Source organism: Carassius carassius, chromosome 23 (genome assembly GCF_963082965.1).
Source record: "Carassius carassius chromosome 23, fCarCar2.1, whole genome shotgun sequence".
Classification (NCBI taxonomy): domain Eukaryota; kingdom Metazoa; phylum Chordata; class Actinopteri; order Cypriniformes; family Cyprinidae; genus Carassius; species Carassius carassius.
Window position 1 is genome coordinate 16352601 of NC_081777.1, and position 13573 is coordinate 16366173.

General features: G+C 36.4%; 1 protein-coding gene across 8 annotated transcripts in view; it reads right to left on the minus strand.

Moving 5' to 3' along the window:
- Window positions 1–13181, minus strand: part of hnrnpul1 (heterogeneous nuclear ribonucleoprotein U-like 1) — a 30547-nt gene extending 17366 nt beyond the window's left edge. For 3 of the 8 annotated variants that reach the window (XR_009423166.1, XM_059506287.1, XM_059506288.1), the window contains exons 1-16: window positions 13052–13181; window positions 12204–12402; window positions 11931–12095; window positions 11431–11641; window positions 11244–11317; window positions 11014–11153; window positions 7871–7970; window positions 7673–7785; window positions 6123–6389; window positions 5769–5891; window positions 5120–5248; window positions 3769–3937; window positions 2306–2539; window positions 2090–2217; window positions 1844–1999; window positions 387–501 (exon numbers count right to left, since the gene is read on the minus strand). Coding sequence is in view for 7 of the 8 variants with exons in the window: in XM_059506287.1 (XP_059362270.1) it covers window positions 394–501; window positions 1844–1999; window positions 2090–2217; window positions 2306–2539; window positions 3769–3937; window positions 5120–5248; window positions 5769–5891; window positions 6123–6389; window positions 7673–7785; window positions 7871–7970; window positions 11014–11153; window positions 11244–11317; window positions 11431–11641; window positions 11931–12095; window positions 12204–12378 (2292 nt within the window). In the remaining variant the exon portion in view is untranslated. Of the gene's footprint in view, window positions 1–232; window positions 502–1843; window positions 2000–2089; window positions 2218–2305; window positions 2540–3768; window positions 3938–5119; window positions 5249–5768; window positions 5892–6122; window positions 6390–7672; window positions 7786–7870; window positions 7971–11013; window positions 11154–11243; window positions 11318–11430; window positions 11642–11930; window positions 12096–12203; window positions 12403–13051 lie in introns of those variants that run through there. The other 5 variants (XM_059506289.1, XM_059506292.1, XM_059506290.1 and 2 more) reach the window with 5 other exon arrangements.
- Between the last annotated feature and the right edge of the window lie 392 nt (window positions 13182–13573).

Below are 13573 nucleotides of genomic sequence, written 5' to 3' on the forward strand. Positions count from 1 at the left end.
AGCATCTACAATCCAAATGAAATGGAATTTTAGCAAAACAATCAGAGCTGAGGAAGCATCTCGCGGTTTCTACACCTGCAGGCTGTTTGTGGTACTGCAACTAGAAGCACCAATAACAATATCTTTCACGTATTCTAGAAATCAGTCATCTCTCTGCTCTGATTTCAAACGCATGGGTTTGGTTGCACTAACTAGTATAATTAAATTAGGGAAGTTTACACGGAGTCATTTAGCTTACCATCTCTTGGAAAAATATGCAAATGGTTTAAAAAGATGTACGAAAGAGAAAATAAACGAAATGATGGTAATTAAAGTGGAAGAAGGTATTTTAAGTACAGAAGCTTTAACATGGTGTCTGTGATAACGGAGGTGATGTCAGAGCGTACTTCCTGTTTACTGTGAGCCGTGTGAGCTCTGGCTTCCCTGCTGTCCAGAGTAATTCCCATATTGACCGTCGTACTGGTTCGACTGGTTCTGATTCTGATAATACTGCTGCCACTGCTGTGCATAATGGAGAAAAACATAATGCATCAATAAAATAACAACTTTTACTGCTTCTACATATTGATCTTTATGAATATAGTCTTAGATTTCAATCTTCTGATCTAATAAATAATTTTAAAAAAATGACAAAATGTGTTTAAATGTTACAGGACCAAAAAAGATTATACAACACATTCAATGAATATTTAGAAATAAAGTAAACACTATCAACAGCTGTGGCATGCAGACAATTATAAACAGTAATTCAGTTTATATGTATATATATATAAAAAATAAAATACAGAGAATGCATATACATTAATGCACTTAGAATCTAAGTCAGAAGGTTTAAAAGTAGAAAGCTTGCATTGTTGTTGCTCAAGATTATTCAATAAAAGGTTTGACCAGTAAAGTTGTCGAAATTTTCCATTTATGATGGAACTACTTTTCTAGGTCGATGAAATTGCCTTTGTATTTAATGCAGGTGCATTTTATGGAACTAACTCTCCACTATGTAAACACTGACTGTTATATCACATTATTATTACTGTATGTAACTTCCTAGTTTAATCATAGGGAAACCAAGCCAAGCTTTTTCCTTAATGGTTATGAGTGAAAGGATTTGTTACAACAGACAAGCTTGGTGATCAATTCCATATCATCGGACTCAAGCTTGTTCAAATACAGAAAGAAAAAAAAGAAAAAGAAAGTTGATCAGTATTGTCTGATGTTTTTTAAAGATGATTATGTTAGTATATAGTATTATAGCATCTATAAATCTGAGGCAAGGACTTTAAAACCATTACTGACAAATGTAATAACCTTCAAAAACACAAAAACAATTAGTAACACTAATTGGTTGTAATGTAATATTTTTCAGTAATTTTGGTTAGAGTGTGAAAAAGTATGTAAGCTGAAGCATTACTGGTAATAATAATAGAAGAAAAAAGATATGTAAATAGATAAATAAATAATAATGATAAAGATATTAAAGTCTGAATCCAAGAATGTTTAGTGTACAAAAAATAATAACTGAAACATTTATTACTAGGGTAGTGATTAATTATTTTAAAGACTTATTTTTCTTCATTACAAAATCAAAATTTGTTGGGCGCTGCCCATACCTTCCGATGCTGACAATCTGCCGCAAGCTTTAGTAATTGAGTTCTTATTACCATTAATAAAATTTCTCAGAAATTGATTCATTCATTTATATCCACAACATTAACCCCATGTATAGATAGTTGATGGATATATTCCTATTTTGTAAAATGTTACAAAGAAAAGCAGATGAGAAGCTTTCAAAACTGATTTCAGATCAAAAGTAGTTTTTAATCATAGAACATTGCTTGTAACTTGCCTGTTGATACTGCTGATTGTAGTTCTGCTGGTTATATGATCGTCCAGATCCTCGACTGTAATGGTCACCTTGCCCATAATCTGGGTAACGGTTGTAGTTATAGCCTTGGTTATAGTTGCCCTGGTGGAAACCTTGGTTGTAACCCTGATTATAGCTCTTAAAGAAAGGTGGGAACAAAATGAAAACACAAACACATCAGATGAAGATAAAAGTCTGTCACAGATACATGGCTGTCCGCAGACTCACTTGGTTATATCCCTCTTTGTTATAGGAGCTATAGCGGTTGCTATTGTAGCTTCCTCCAGACTGATGGCTGCTGCTGTATCCATCTCGCCCGTCTCTGTGATTCCCTCCCCAGTGGTTCTGATTATAAGCTGACAAAAGCAGAGAGCAAGAGGATACCTCGAAAAACACTAATGACAGACTTTTGAATTAGTTGACAGCCTAATAAGGTCAATTCACCTCCCCTGTAGCTTCCTCCAGGGCCTGTTCTCATCCCTCTGTGGTTGTCGTACAGCTGGAAGCCGCTTTCGCGTCTACGTTGTCCTCCGTTATCAAAGCGTTTCTCAGGCGGAGGCCCAGCCTTCCGGCCCTCCTCATTGTACCACTTGATTAGCTTAATAGCCTCTTCTCTTTGCAGCTCAATGAAGGTCACTTCATCCAGAAAATCTCCAACCTCTGGCAGCACAAAGTTGGCTTCAATGTCAAGGAAAGGGGAAAGAAGTTGGGACAGATCACATCACCAAAAGACACTAAAAGAAACTTAATACAATTTTGACATCACAAAATATTGCTAAAAGATGGGGATATGATGCAAGAAAGACACAATGAACACTACTGCAAACCAAATGCAACCTCAAAAACATGTTTGGAAAAAAGGGATGTCTATTTACAGTAGTGGTCAAAATTATTTGAACTCCATTATCTTTTGCTGTAGTGTGTTAGATGAAATATCAGTTTACTCTTCCAAACATTCATTTGGTTATTAATCCAGTCAGATTTTTGTGTTTGCACAAGGAGTCTGACAACAGTCGAGTCACTGGTCCACACAGAGATCTGATCTCATCATCATCATTCAGTCTGTCTGGAATAACATGAAGAAACAGAACCAACCGAGACAGACTCAATCCAGAAGAACTGTGGCAACGTCTCCAAGATGCTTCAAAAGACCTATCTGTAAAGCTCTTGTGTAAGAATGCTGTCAAAATGTCTTTATCACTTAACTTCTATTTACTAAATTAAATCAACATGTGGTGCGGGGTTGCCAGGTTTTTACAACAAAACCCGCCCAATTGCTGCTCAAAACTAGCCCAATCGAGGGGTTCTGGGGGGTAAAATACACTTTATTTGGCAGGGCTCCAGGGTAAAATTGGCATCTCAAGGGCTAAATATCGCGCCATTGATGTAGCTTCAACCCGCGGACATGAAAAACAACCCGCCGCAACAATATTAAAGTAGCCCAATTCCGCTGGAAAACCGTGGACTAGGCAACACTGATTTGGGGTGACCATCCTTTGTGTTTAAAGCAGTTTTACCCTCGTTGCACTTGCACATAGTTTTTCAAGTAGCTTTGCAGGAAGGTTTCTTGAAGCATTTTGGAGACATTGCCACAAATCTTCCTGTTTCTTCACGTCAATCGAGACTGGATGACAATGAGATAAGGAGCCAGTTGCATAATCGTGTAACTTTATGTAATTTAATTTTACAAATTATGAGCAGTTTTAATGTCCGAGTATAGCACTTGCTATTGTCAGACTCCTTGTGCAAACAAAAATCTTGCCGAATTATAACAGTTAATGGCAAAATTAATGTATGTAAATGTAAACTGATATTTCTTACTGACACTACAGCAAAAGATCGAAGCAAAAGTGAAAAAAATCTGTTATATTTCTGATTTCTATAGTTTTCCATAGCAGCGCTCCTACCTTTCATTTCTAAAACAGCATGATCAGGCACATCCTTCCCTTCCTCATGAGTTTGCTTAAACATTCGCTCTTTTAAATCCTCGTCCGTGGGACAAATTACTATAGCCTTGCGCTGAAACCCTTCAAAAGGACTCATTTTCCGTCTCTGGGCTGATCCATATACATTTGTCTAGCAAAAGTGAAAAGAAAGAAGTAAAAGCTGTTCATTATCGTTACTTTTGTGGGGCTTTGCTTTTATCCGGATGAAATCTGGAACTCTGCAATGAAGTGAGAGTGGTTTTTCCTTTCTTTACCTGTACCTACTGATGAACCTTTACAAGACCTCACACTTACCTTACACAGGTGTTTTTCAGAACATCACAAAACATATATGTATAAATATAAAAAAAATCTACAATTTTCATAGTCATGAAAATAAAGAAAACTCTTTGAATGAGAAGGTGTGTCCAAACTTTTGGTCTGTACTATATATATATATATATATATATATATATATATATATATATATATAAAAAGAAATAATACCTTGGTTTCTTATTTTATTATACTTTTACCAGTTCTCACTTCTCAAGAAAAAAAAAAAACTGTTTTAAATTTGCAGAATTTTCCATGTCCATGGGAACCCGGAAAGTTGTCTAGCTCATGCACAATAACCAGTTTAACTGCAAATTCAATTCAACACAATAACTACACTTCTTAAACTGTAATGCAAATAAATGTCACCTATACAAACAAAATATTTCAAATAAGAGTTAAGAAAAATGTTTCCCCATTCTAAAAGGGTCTCCTTCACTTACCTTGACTCTTTGTGGTGCTTCAGATCTCTAGACAGACATACATCAGTTACCTGAGAACACTCATAGACTCCATAGTTTGAGACATGCAACTCTACCTACCTTACAAACCAGCTATGCCCTGAAAAGCCAAGAAGCCACATACCTTGTTACTGAAACAAACACAACTACAACCCACAGGATAATGGAGGTCTACTTAAAACCAAATCTATTTCCTTTAGAATAAGTACAGCAACAAAATGTGCTTTCTTACTCACCGGGCTGAGATTACTTGTCTCTCAACATCTTATTACAATCTTGGACTACCAGTTCATTATCAGAGAGGCTCACAGAAAAATTCAATGCAATCGGAAATGCAAGATAATGTAAATGCTAATATGTTTGACATTAATAACTTTTCTGACACTGCAATATACAACATTCGATCAAAAACGGCTTCTTCTACTCAATCATATTGTGGCCTCCTGAAAGATAAATAAATAACATATTAGAAGAAAAACGGCAGTGGTCATTCACAGTTGTCTTCACTGGGAATCATAGGAATGTGTTTGCAGTACCTGATCCAAGATGTAGTTCCGTCTCTTGTGGGAAGCAATCTGGATCATTTGGTTCAGGCACTGAGTGGCCCGCTGAATAAGGATGTCCCAGCGCCCAGAATAGTTTCGCTGGCGACGCAATCCCATCACCTAAGACCATAACACAATATCCACAGCAATATCCACTCATGTTAAAAAGAAATTGGGGTCTGTAAGATTTTTTTGATATATATTTCTTTAAATAAGTCTTATGTTCAACATGTATTTGACCAAAAATAAAAGAAAAACAATAATACTGTGAAATATTATTACAGTTTAAAATAACTTTTCTATTTTAACATGTAATAAGTCAAAAAAGCATTTATTTAAAACCGTATTCTTTTGTAGCATTATAAATGTTCTTTTGTCACTTTAGAACAATTCAGTGCAACCTTGCTGAATAAAACTTAAGTTTTAATTTCTTTCTTTTTTTCAAAAACAATAACAACTAAAAACTTACTGAGCCTAAACTTTTGAAGAGTAAAATGTATATTTTATACAATTATTTACATTACAAATTTATACATAAAGTAAAAATCTGTTCCATTTGACTGCACTTGTTTTAGGCCCCAAGAACATGATTTCTTTACAATTGTGGACCATAAAACGCATTTAAACCTGCTGATCCTACCTTCATTTTCTCCATGATAGCATTTGTGCCCAGGATGTTATATTTCTTCTCTGGGTTCATCTCTGCATGCTTTGTGGCCCATGTGGTTTTACCACAAGCAGGAAGACCAACCATCATCAGTATCTACACACAAAAGTGATATTCCCTGGACTGCACACATTTATTTGAGACAAGATATACTACCATTCAAAAGTTTAGGGGACCTATGTAGCTACAGTAAGATTTTGCCAAAAATGTCAAATAAGACAAGGTTGGTCTTAAAGATGTTACATAAAACTTCACTGCTAAAGCAAAGGGAAACAAAATCGAATGCCCACACTAACTGTATGAAGCTAATAAATCAGGAGAATTTACCTCACAATCAAATTTGCTGGTGGGACCAACAGTTCCTCTGACCCTGTTCTCTAAGTTGACGGCCCCAATCAAAGTGTAGCCATCTTGCAAAGGAAAGAAAGGTTCTGCTCGCTGGCCAAAGTTAAACTCAACAGAGCAGTTCTTCACAAGAACATGAGGATACAGTGCACGACCTGCCAGTTCTTCTTTAGATACGTGAAATGCCACATCAAGCCACTTCCCGTTCTTTGAGAAAGCTATTTCCACTTGCTCATGACTGTCAAAGTCCTGCAAAAGACACATATGAGACTATACTTACCTCAACTTCTTAATTTAGGTAGTTCCATGTTTGTTATTTTGGTTTTCTTTCATTATTCTCTCAATTCCAAAACCTAGTAAGCTGGTTGAATGGGGTTTCATGTTTTTAACTTAGCAACATGCTAATGCTAAACTCAATTAGTATCTCTTTGTGCCAGGGCCGGCCCAGGCTCTGTTGGTGCTATATGCAAGATTTTAGATTTCTGCCCCCCACCCCCCTTAATATAAAATAAAATAACATAACATAAATACTGATAAGCATTAACATAATTAATTAGTCAATAAATTGTGCTAATAAATACATGGAGATGTTTAAGCGGTATTTTATGAGTGAATCTGTTAAAATACCCTATTGAAGAGACCATGAGCTACTCCTACAACTATGCCTACAGTGACAAGTACTTATTACAACAAAGGGCAATATAGGCAATATGAAATGCCTAAAATAGTCTAACTAACATTTTAGAAATGATACTTTAAGAGCAAATAAATGGCAAAACTATTTTAAGTGAATGCGCCATGCATAATTAATTCATTATGATGATGTCATTTCATGATGCAGAAAGTGTTTAAATTAGTCCAACATGGCATGTTGTCAAATCTAATTTTTCGTTGATGTCAATTTTATTTTATTGTAACATTATTTTAATCAGTTCATTGATCGATCAGTACTAAAATTATGTTAACTGTCAGAAATGATTTTACGTAATATATGTGTGTAGGAGCGCACAATGTCACAAGGGGGCGCACTTCCAAAAAAAAAAAACACCTTTCCTGTGGCGTCCCCCAGTCATTTTGTGCCCTGGGCAACTGTCTTTTTCGCCTATGCCACGGGCCGGCCCTTATTTGTGCAACACCTGAAACTGCGGCCTACTGTATGTAGTCCATTCCAAATCAGTTACCTATAAGGTGATAGATAAGATAATGACCACAAGGGATGTTCACATTTACTGTTGCTTGGCAAATTTCATAGGAGAAAGAAAGTGCTCGATGATGAATGATACCAAAAAACAACAACGATTAAATAAACATCAAAAGCTACGTTAATCAAATTTGAAACCAATGCAAAATCCACATAGTATAATTTCTTAACCACCGTTAGTCTATCAATTCTTCATGACTTGATTTTGTATGAGAAATTTAAAGTAGTGGTAAATGTGACTGCATCTTTATCTTGCAGTATACAGCAAAATTTTGACCAGGTTTTGCAACAGAGACACTGATTTAACAATAAAAGTAAGAAAAGCCCTCACAACATAGCATTCAATGACATCACTTTCACCAAATTTCTCTCTGTAATCTTCAAATTTGCAACAGGTAGACTTTTTTCCTGTTCCACCATACCCATAAGAGAACGCCTCCTCTCCTGAAACAAAGTAATTCTTTACATAAGAACCTTGAAAGAACATTTCTATAAACAACCCAATGCGAGTGTACTTGTGATTCCTCACCAAGCTGTGTGCTGCAGGAATCCAGAGACCACCCGACTCTCACCACATGAGGGTCAGGCTCACTGCCAGGAAGATGCTTGACTGGTATATACTCCATAACCTGGAGACAAAAACCAAGATTATGTAAACTATTAAGTTGATTTGACAGTTAAAAGGATAGTTCAACCAAAGATTTAAAATCTAAAATTCTGTCATTGGGAATCACTCACCCTCATATTGTTCCAAACCCATAAGACCTTTGTTTACCTTCAGAACACAAATTTAAGATATTTTTAATGAAATCAGAGAACTTCCTGACCTGAAAATTACAGTTGAACCACTGATGTCACATGAACTATTTTAACAATGTCCTTACTATGTTTCTGGGCCTTGAACGTGTCAGTTGATTTGAGGTCTATGGAGGGTCAGAAAGCTCTCGGATTTCATAAAAAATATCTTAATTTGAGTTTCGAAGATAAATTAAGTTCTTACGGGTTTGGAATTACATGATGGTGAGTAAATAATGACAACATTTTCATTTATATTATTTATTTTACAACATTATCCTTAGAAACAACTAATCTAAACTACATATTTCAAAAGTGTGGGGTAAGTAAGATTGGAAAGAAATTCATACTTTTATTCATCAGGGACAGATTAAATTGAGCAAATTTGACATTTAAGACATTTATAATGTTACAAAATATTTTTATTTTCAATAAATGTTGTTCTTTCTGTTTATTAAAGAATCCTAAGTATCACAGTTTACACAAAATATTAAGCAACGTTATTATTGGCTTCGATCTTATCATGGTCATGACGATATGAAATGATAGGTCTTCCAGGCAAAAAGTGTAGTTTTTAAAACATATTTAAACTTCTTAAGGCCTGTTCACACCAAGCACGATAACTATAAAGTTAACAATAAAGATATAGTTCTTAAAATCGTTCTCAATATTAAAGAATAGCGGAGTCCACACCACAACTATAAAGATAAAGGCACGGAGAAACGATATCGTTGGAATCACTTTCAGAACGATTTTTTTTTTTTTTTGATGAACGATAAAAACATTGCCAGCCAATCAGAATCAATCCTGCTTTAATGAGCTTGAGAATTTAAAGCAGCAGACGCGCGTCCGCTTAGAATACACAGACAATATAGTTTGCTGGTGTGGACGCTAATATCGTTATCTTTATAGTTATCGTTCTTGGTGTGAACTGGGCTTTATTCTAACATAAAGGTCTTTAATGATGTGTTTTGGACCATTATGCTTTGGCACAGTATCTGACTGTCAAACTAAATAAAACCGAAAGCACAATATGGTTTAATCCCTTCATCATGTCTGTTCACTGCACGTTTCAAAAGATGTTTCATTTCGTTCTGGCAATCAGCTGATTTCAGCGCGTCAGATCGACTCCGTTCACGGGGAATGCAGTGAAGTCATTTAGCACGTGTTTGGAAATGACATCAGTGACACTGAATACTGAATAATGGCAGTTAAAATATTAGCTTTGCCATCTAAGGAATAAACTCCATTTTAGGGCAGCACAATTAATCAAATTTTCTAATCGCGATTACAGTTATGGATGCCACAATTACATAATCGTTCAAAGTGGCAATTAATTGTTTAAAGTCAAAGTTATGTTATTCTGCACGCTTAATGTTTTTTCTTTCTACGTGTTATCTTAAGGATTTTTCCATTTTTTGTTTTTTGTTTTAGTATAACATTATGATACTATTCACACACACACACACACACACACATACATATATATATATATATATATATATATATATATATATATATATATATATATAAATATAATTTAAGGAAGAAACCAATCCGATATTTGACATTTGAGGCTTAAAGGAGTTATATGATGTGATTTCAATTTTTCCTCTCTCTTTGGAGTGTTATAAGCTCTTGGTGCATGAAGAAGATATGTTAAGTTGCAAAGAATAAGGTCTCAAATCCAAAGAGATATTCTTTATAAAAGTTAAGACTTTGTCACACCCTCTAAAATGGCTCATCCAAACACGCCCCCACATGTCTACATCACTATGTGGAAATACTTATAATGCTGCCGAAAGAAGGCGCGGTTCCAGTAACCGCAGTTAGTGTAGAAGCAGCCATGTCAGGGAGATACTGTGTGTATCTAGGCGAAAGTAAAAGCACTTTATTTGGCCTTCTGAAAGTAGATGCATTAAAGAATCTTTAAGATTACTTACAACAGAACAGCAACGCATTTTATGGACAAACGTTTTGTGAACCTAAGAGAGGAGGTAATTCTGACTTTGCTACAACAATCTGGCACTTCTGAATCAGCTACTGTACTGTAAGTATATTTTGTTATTAGTTTAAGAATTTACTATTGACAAATGTGTTTATTATTCAAATGTGTTTTGTGTGTTGTGTGTGTGAGTGAGAGAGAGAGACAGGGTCACACAGTGGAGTCAGCTGTCTTAACCGTCCGTGACTTGTGTACTGTGCAAACACATACGCGCTTCATCACGGTGTCTGGCACTTCACTCGGTTCCCCTTTCAGGCTTGAATTGACTTAACTGTCTTTACATTTATTTTGAAAGATGGAGCTGGAAAGGGGCGTTACATTTCCGACGAGTGCGGTGTTCAGCCAATCACAATGCACTGGGTCAGTTGGCCAATCAGAGCAGACTTGTGCTTGTCGGAAGGAGGGACTTTGTAGAAAATGACACGTTTGAGAGAGGCGGCGCATAGAGGACCTACAATAATGTACAGTATTTGAAAAATGTGTTTTTTGAACATTAAAGCACGTCAACATATTCTGTTACACAAAATAATGATCTTTAAAAAGGCATCATATGACCCCTTCAATGCTATATAAAAGCACTAAAAGTTTTTCAGTTAGAGAGCTTTCAGCTTGTTTTATCATTCAATGTAAATTGTGATAATCGTAATAAATAATCGCAATTACAATTTCAAGGGAATAATCGACAAATTAGATTTTTGACATTCAACTACACTTTAAAATATATGAAAATAGAAAGCAGTTATTTTAAATTGTAATAATATTTCACAATATTACTATTTTAAACAAATGAATACAGACTTGCTAAGCTTAAGAATATAAACATTAAAAAAGTATTATCGACCTCAGATTTTTTGGAAGGTAATGTACATTACCTTCAGTTCATAGCACACGCGTCCCTTGTTTACACCATACGTAGCTCGTGCTCCAGACCATAGGTAAGCAAACCCCTCAGCGGTTAAAGGACAGCCGCTGCAACGGTCCCCAGAGACTTTGAAGTGCAAGTCACAGTTATCTGTCAAGGTTTACAGAGAGAATTCCATTATTATTACTATTATAGAGATATCATAAATCATAATTACACAAAACAAGCCCTCACACATACAAGTGTCAATGACCACAAGCGTGCCATCAAAGTCTTCCTCATCCTCTTCAGCAGATGGCAGAGGTGAGCGGGACCTGTGATAAAACATAGAAAAACACTATGTAAATCTAACAGGACTTGTTAGTGTGCATTAAGTCAAAATGCTAATGGTGATATAAGATTAAAACAAAAGCACTGGTAAATTCACCTCCTGTCTTCACGGTGTTCATGATAGCTGAAACCCTGGCCGTCATCATAGCGCCTCTTGTGGCCATAATGTGCATGTCTGTCCCGTTCAGTCTTGATCTCTGCATTCTGCTGGCTCTCCAGATCTTCCCATTCACTGCCAGGAGCCGGTCGCTGCTGTCCTTGTTGCTCCGTCTTTATCTCATCCTCATTTTTTACATTTACTGGTGCCACTTCATGTTTTGTTAAAGAATAAATATTCAGTATAAAGCAGAGGTTCTCAACCAAACTCACAAAGGGATACTGTGTTAACTTCCGTTTACTTGTGTATTTATTTGTGAAAACTATTAGGAATTAAAATGTGAAAAATCGGACTCCCTGCTCTCTAAGAATCTTACAAATCTACATCATTTTGACTGACTACGTAATTACGTTAACATGAACAAGCATCGGGTCACAAAATTCAAAACTTCTGATGAAATGCAATGCATTCAAACCCACAAATGCCACTTGCAGTCTTACCCTTTTTGCAGATTGTCTCGACGGTTGCCTGTTGTACATTCACATTCTCTGGTTTATTTTCATCTTTAGAGACTTCAGAAGCACTGGGGTCTATATAAGAGCCCTCTTTCTCAGCAGCCATCTGCCCTTGGTCAGAACCCTCAGCATTCCCAGCCTCTGCAACACCTGTCACAGCCAAACAAGCAATGAGATCACAAATGTTTCGGCTGAGTGCGTTTTCATTTTCATTAGTCAAATCATGCATCAAATGATCTTCATGCATGCAGACTCGACTACCTGCTTCTGTCTCATCACTGCAGGTGGGTTCGTTTTCCACCTTCAGAGCCGCCTGCAGCCGCTCCACCAGATCCCCTTTGAAGCCTCGGGTGTCCAGCCCACGCTTCTGCAACTCCTCTTTCAGCTCATTCACTTTCAGTTTCTTCACATCCACACTCATCATGCATGACATAGCGAGAAGCTCCCGCTCCTAAAGCTGGCCAAATGAACAACGGTTGTGTCAAAACATCAATATACAATTATCCACATCTGTGTAAGCTGATTTTTAGCATCTGTCTAAACTGGTCACTAGCTGTCAGCTTCAAAAACCAGCTTAACAAACCTTATTGATGATCCAAGCTGGCCTCATAAAATGACCAGCTCAGACTTGCTAGAAACCAGTTATCATGTTTCAGACCACTTTAGGATCATGTAATTGCTGGTTTAAGATATGCTCTATCAGCTTTAATCGGTTAATAACCAGCTTGGACCTACTAATGACAAGGTTAGGCCAGATAGAAACCAGCTAACGTATCATTTTCCTAAACACAGCTACCAGTTTAAACCGACAGGGTGGGACATTTACCCATAGATCTATGCATTTACCCAGCTAATTTGATAAATAATATGCATACACATGTTGTGTAGTGAATGCATTGGCAAACAGGCACATCTACTGTAATTCTATAAATGCATTTCACATAATGATGTGATATAATGAGAAATGACCCATGCACACGTCTGCTTTGTCAAGCTATGAATTACGTGAAGCCAGCGAGCTAATGTTAACTCAGCTCACGAAAATGGACGTGCATTTCTCTAATGCAAATTCTGAAATGTCGGTTAAAAAGGTGTCAAGAGCTTACCATAGCACAAGCTCTTGGTTATCTGAAGGAGAGTGTTTGAGTAAACAAGGACAATTGGCGCAGGCTTCAGTAAAGACCAGCAGAAGACATACTGAATGTTGTCCAAAGTGTTTCTGAGTGCTGCCACCTACTGGACTCCTCTGGAACATACTGAGAGTTCAGTCCCGATGCATTCATTGACTGGGCTCGATGATGAAGTGAATCGTAAAGGAATGAATGATTCATTCCTTTACTATTCACTTCATCATCGAGCCTAGGCAATGTATTGTATTGTCTACTAATGTTACTCTTTTTATATCTGATTATACAGAATAAAATATAATATGTGCATTTTTAAATAAATGCAAATATGTTTTTAGGCAAAACTAAAGAGTCTTGACTAAAGTACATTAGGGATTCTTTATGAAGTGAAGGAAACATTACATTATCAAGGTTTCCCCTAGCAGGGGTTTATGAAGGACGTGCAAGGGATTTGTGAACTGATGAAAAGCTCTCTTACACACACACACACACACATGTAGA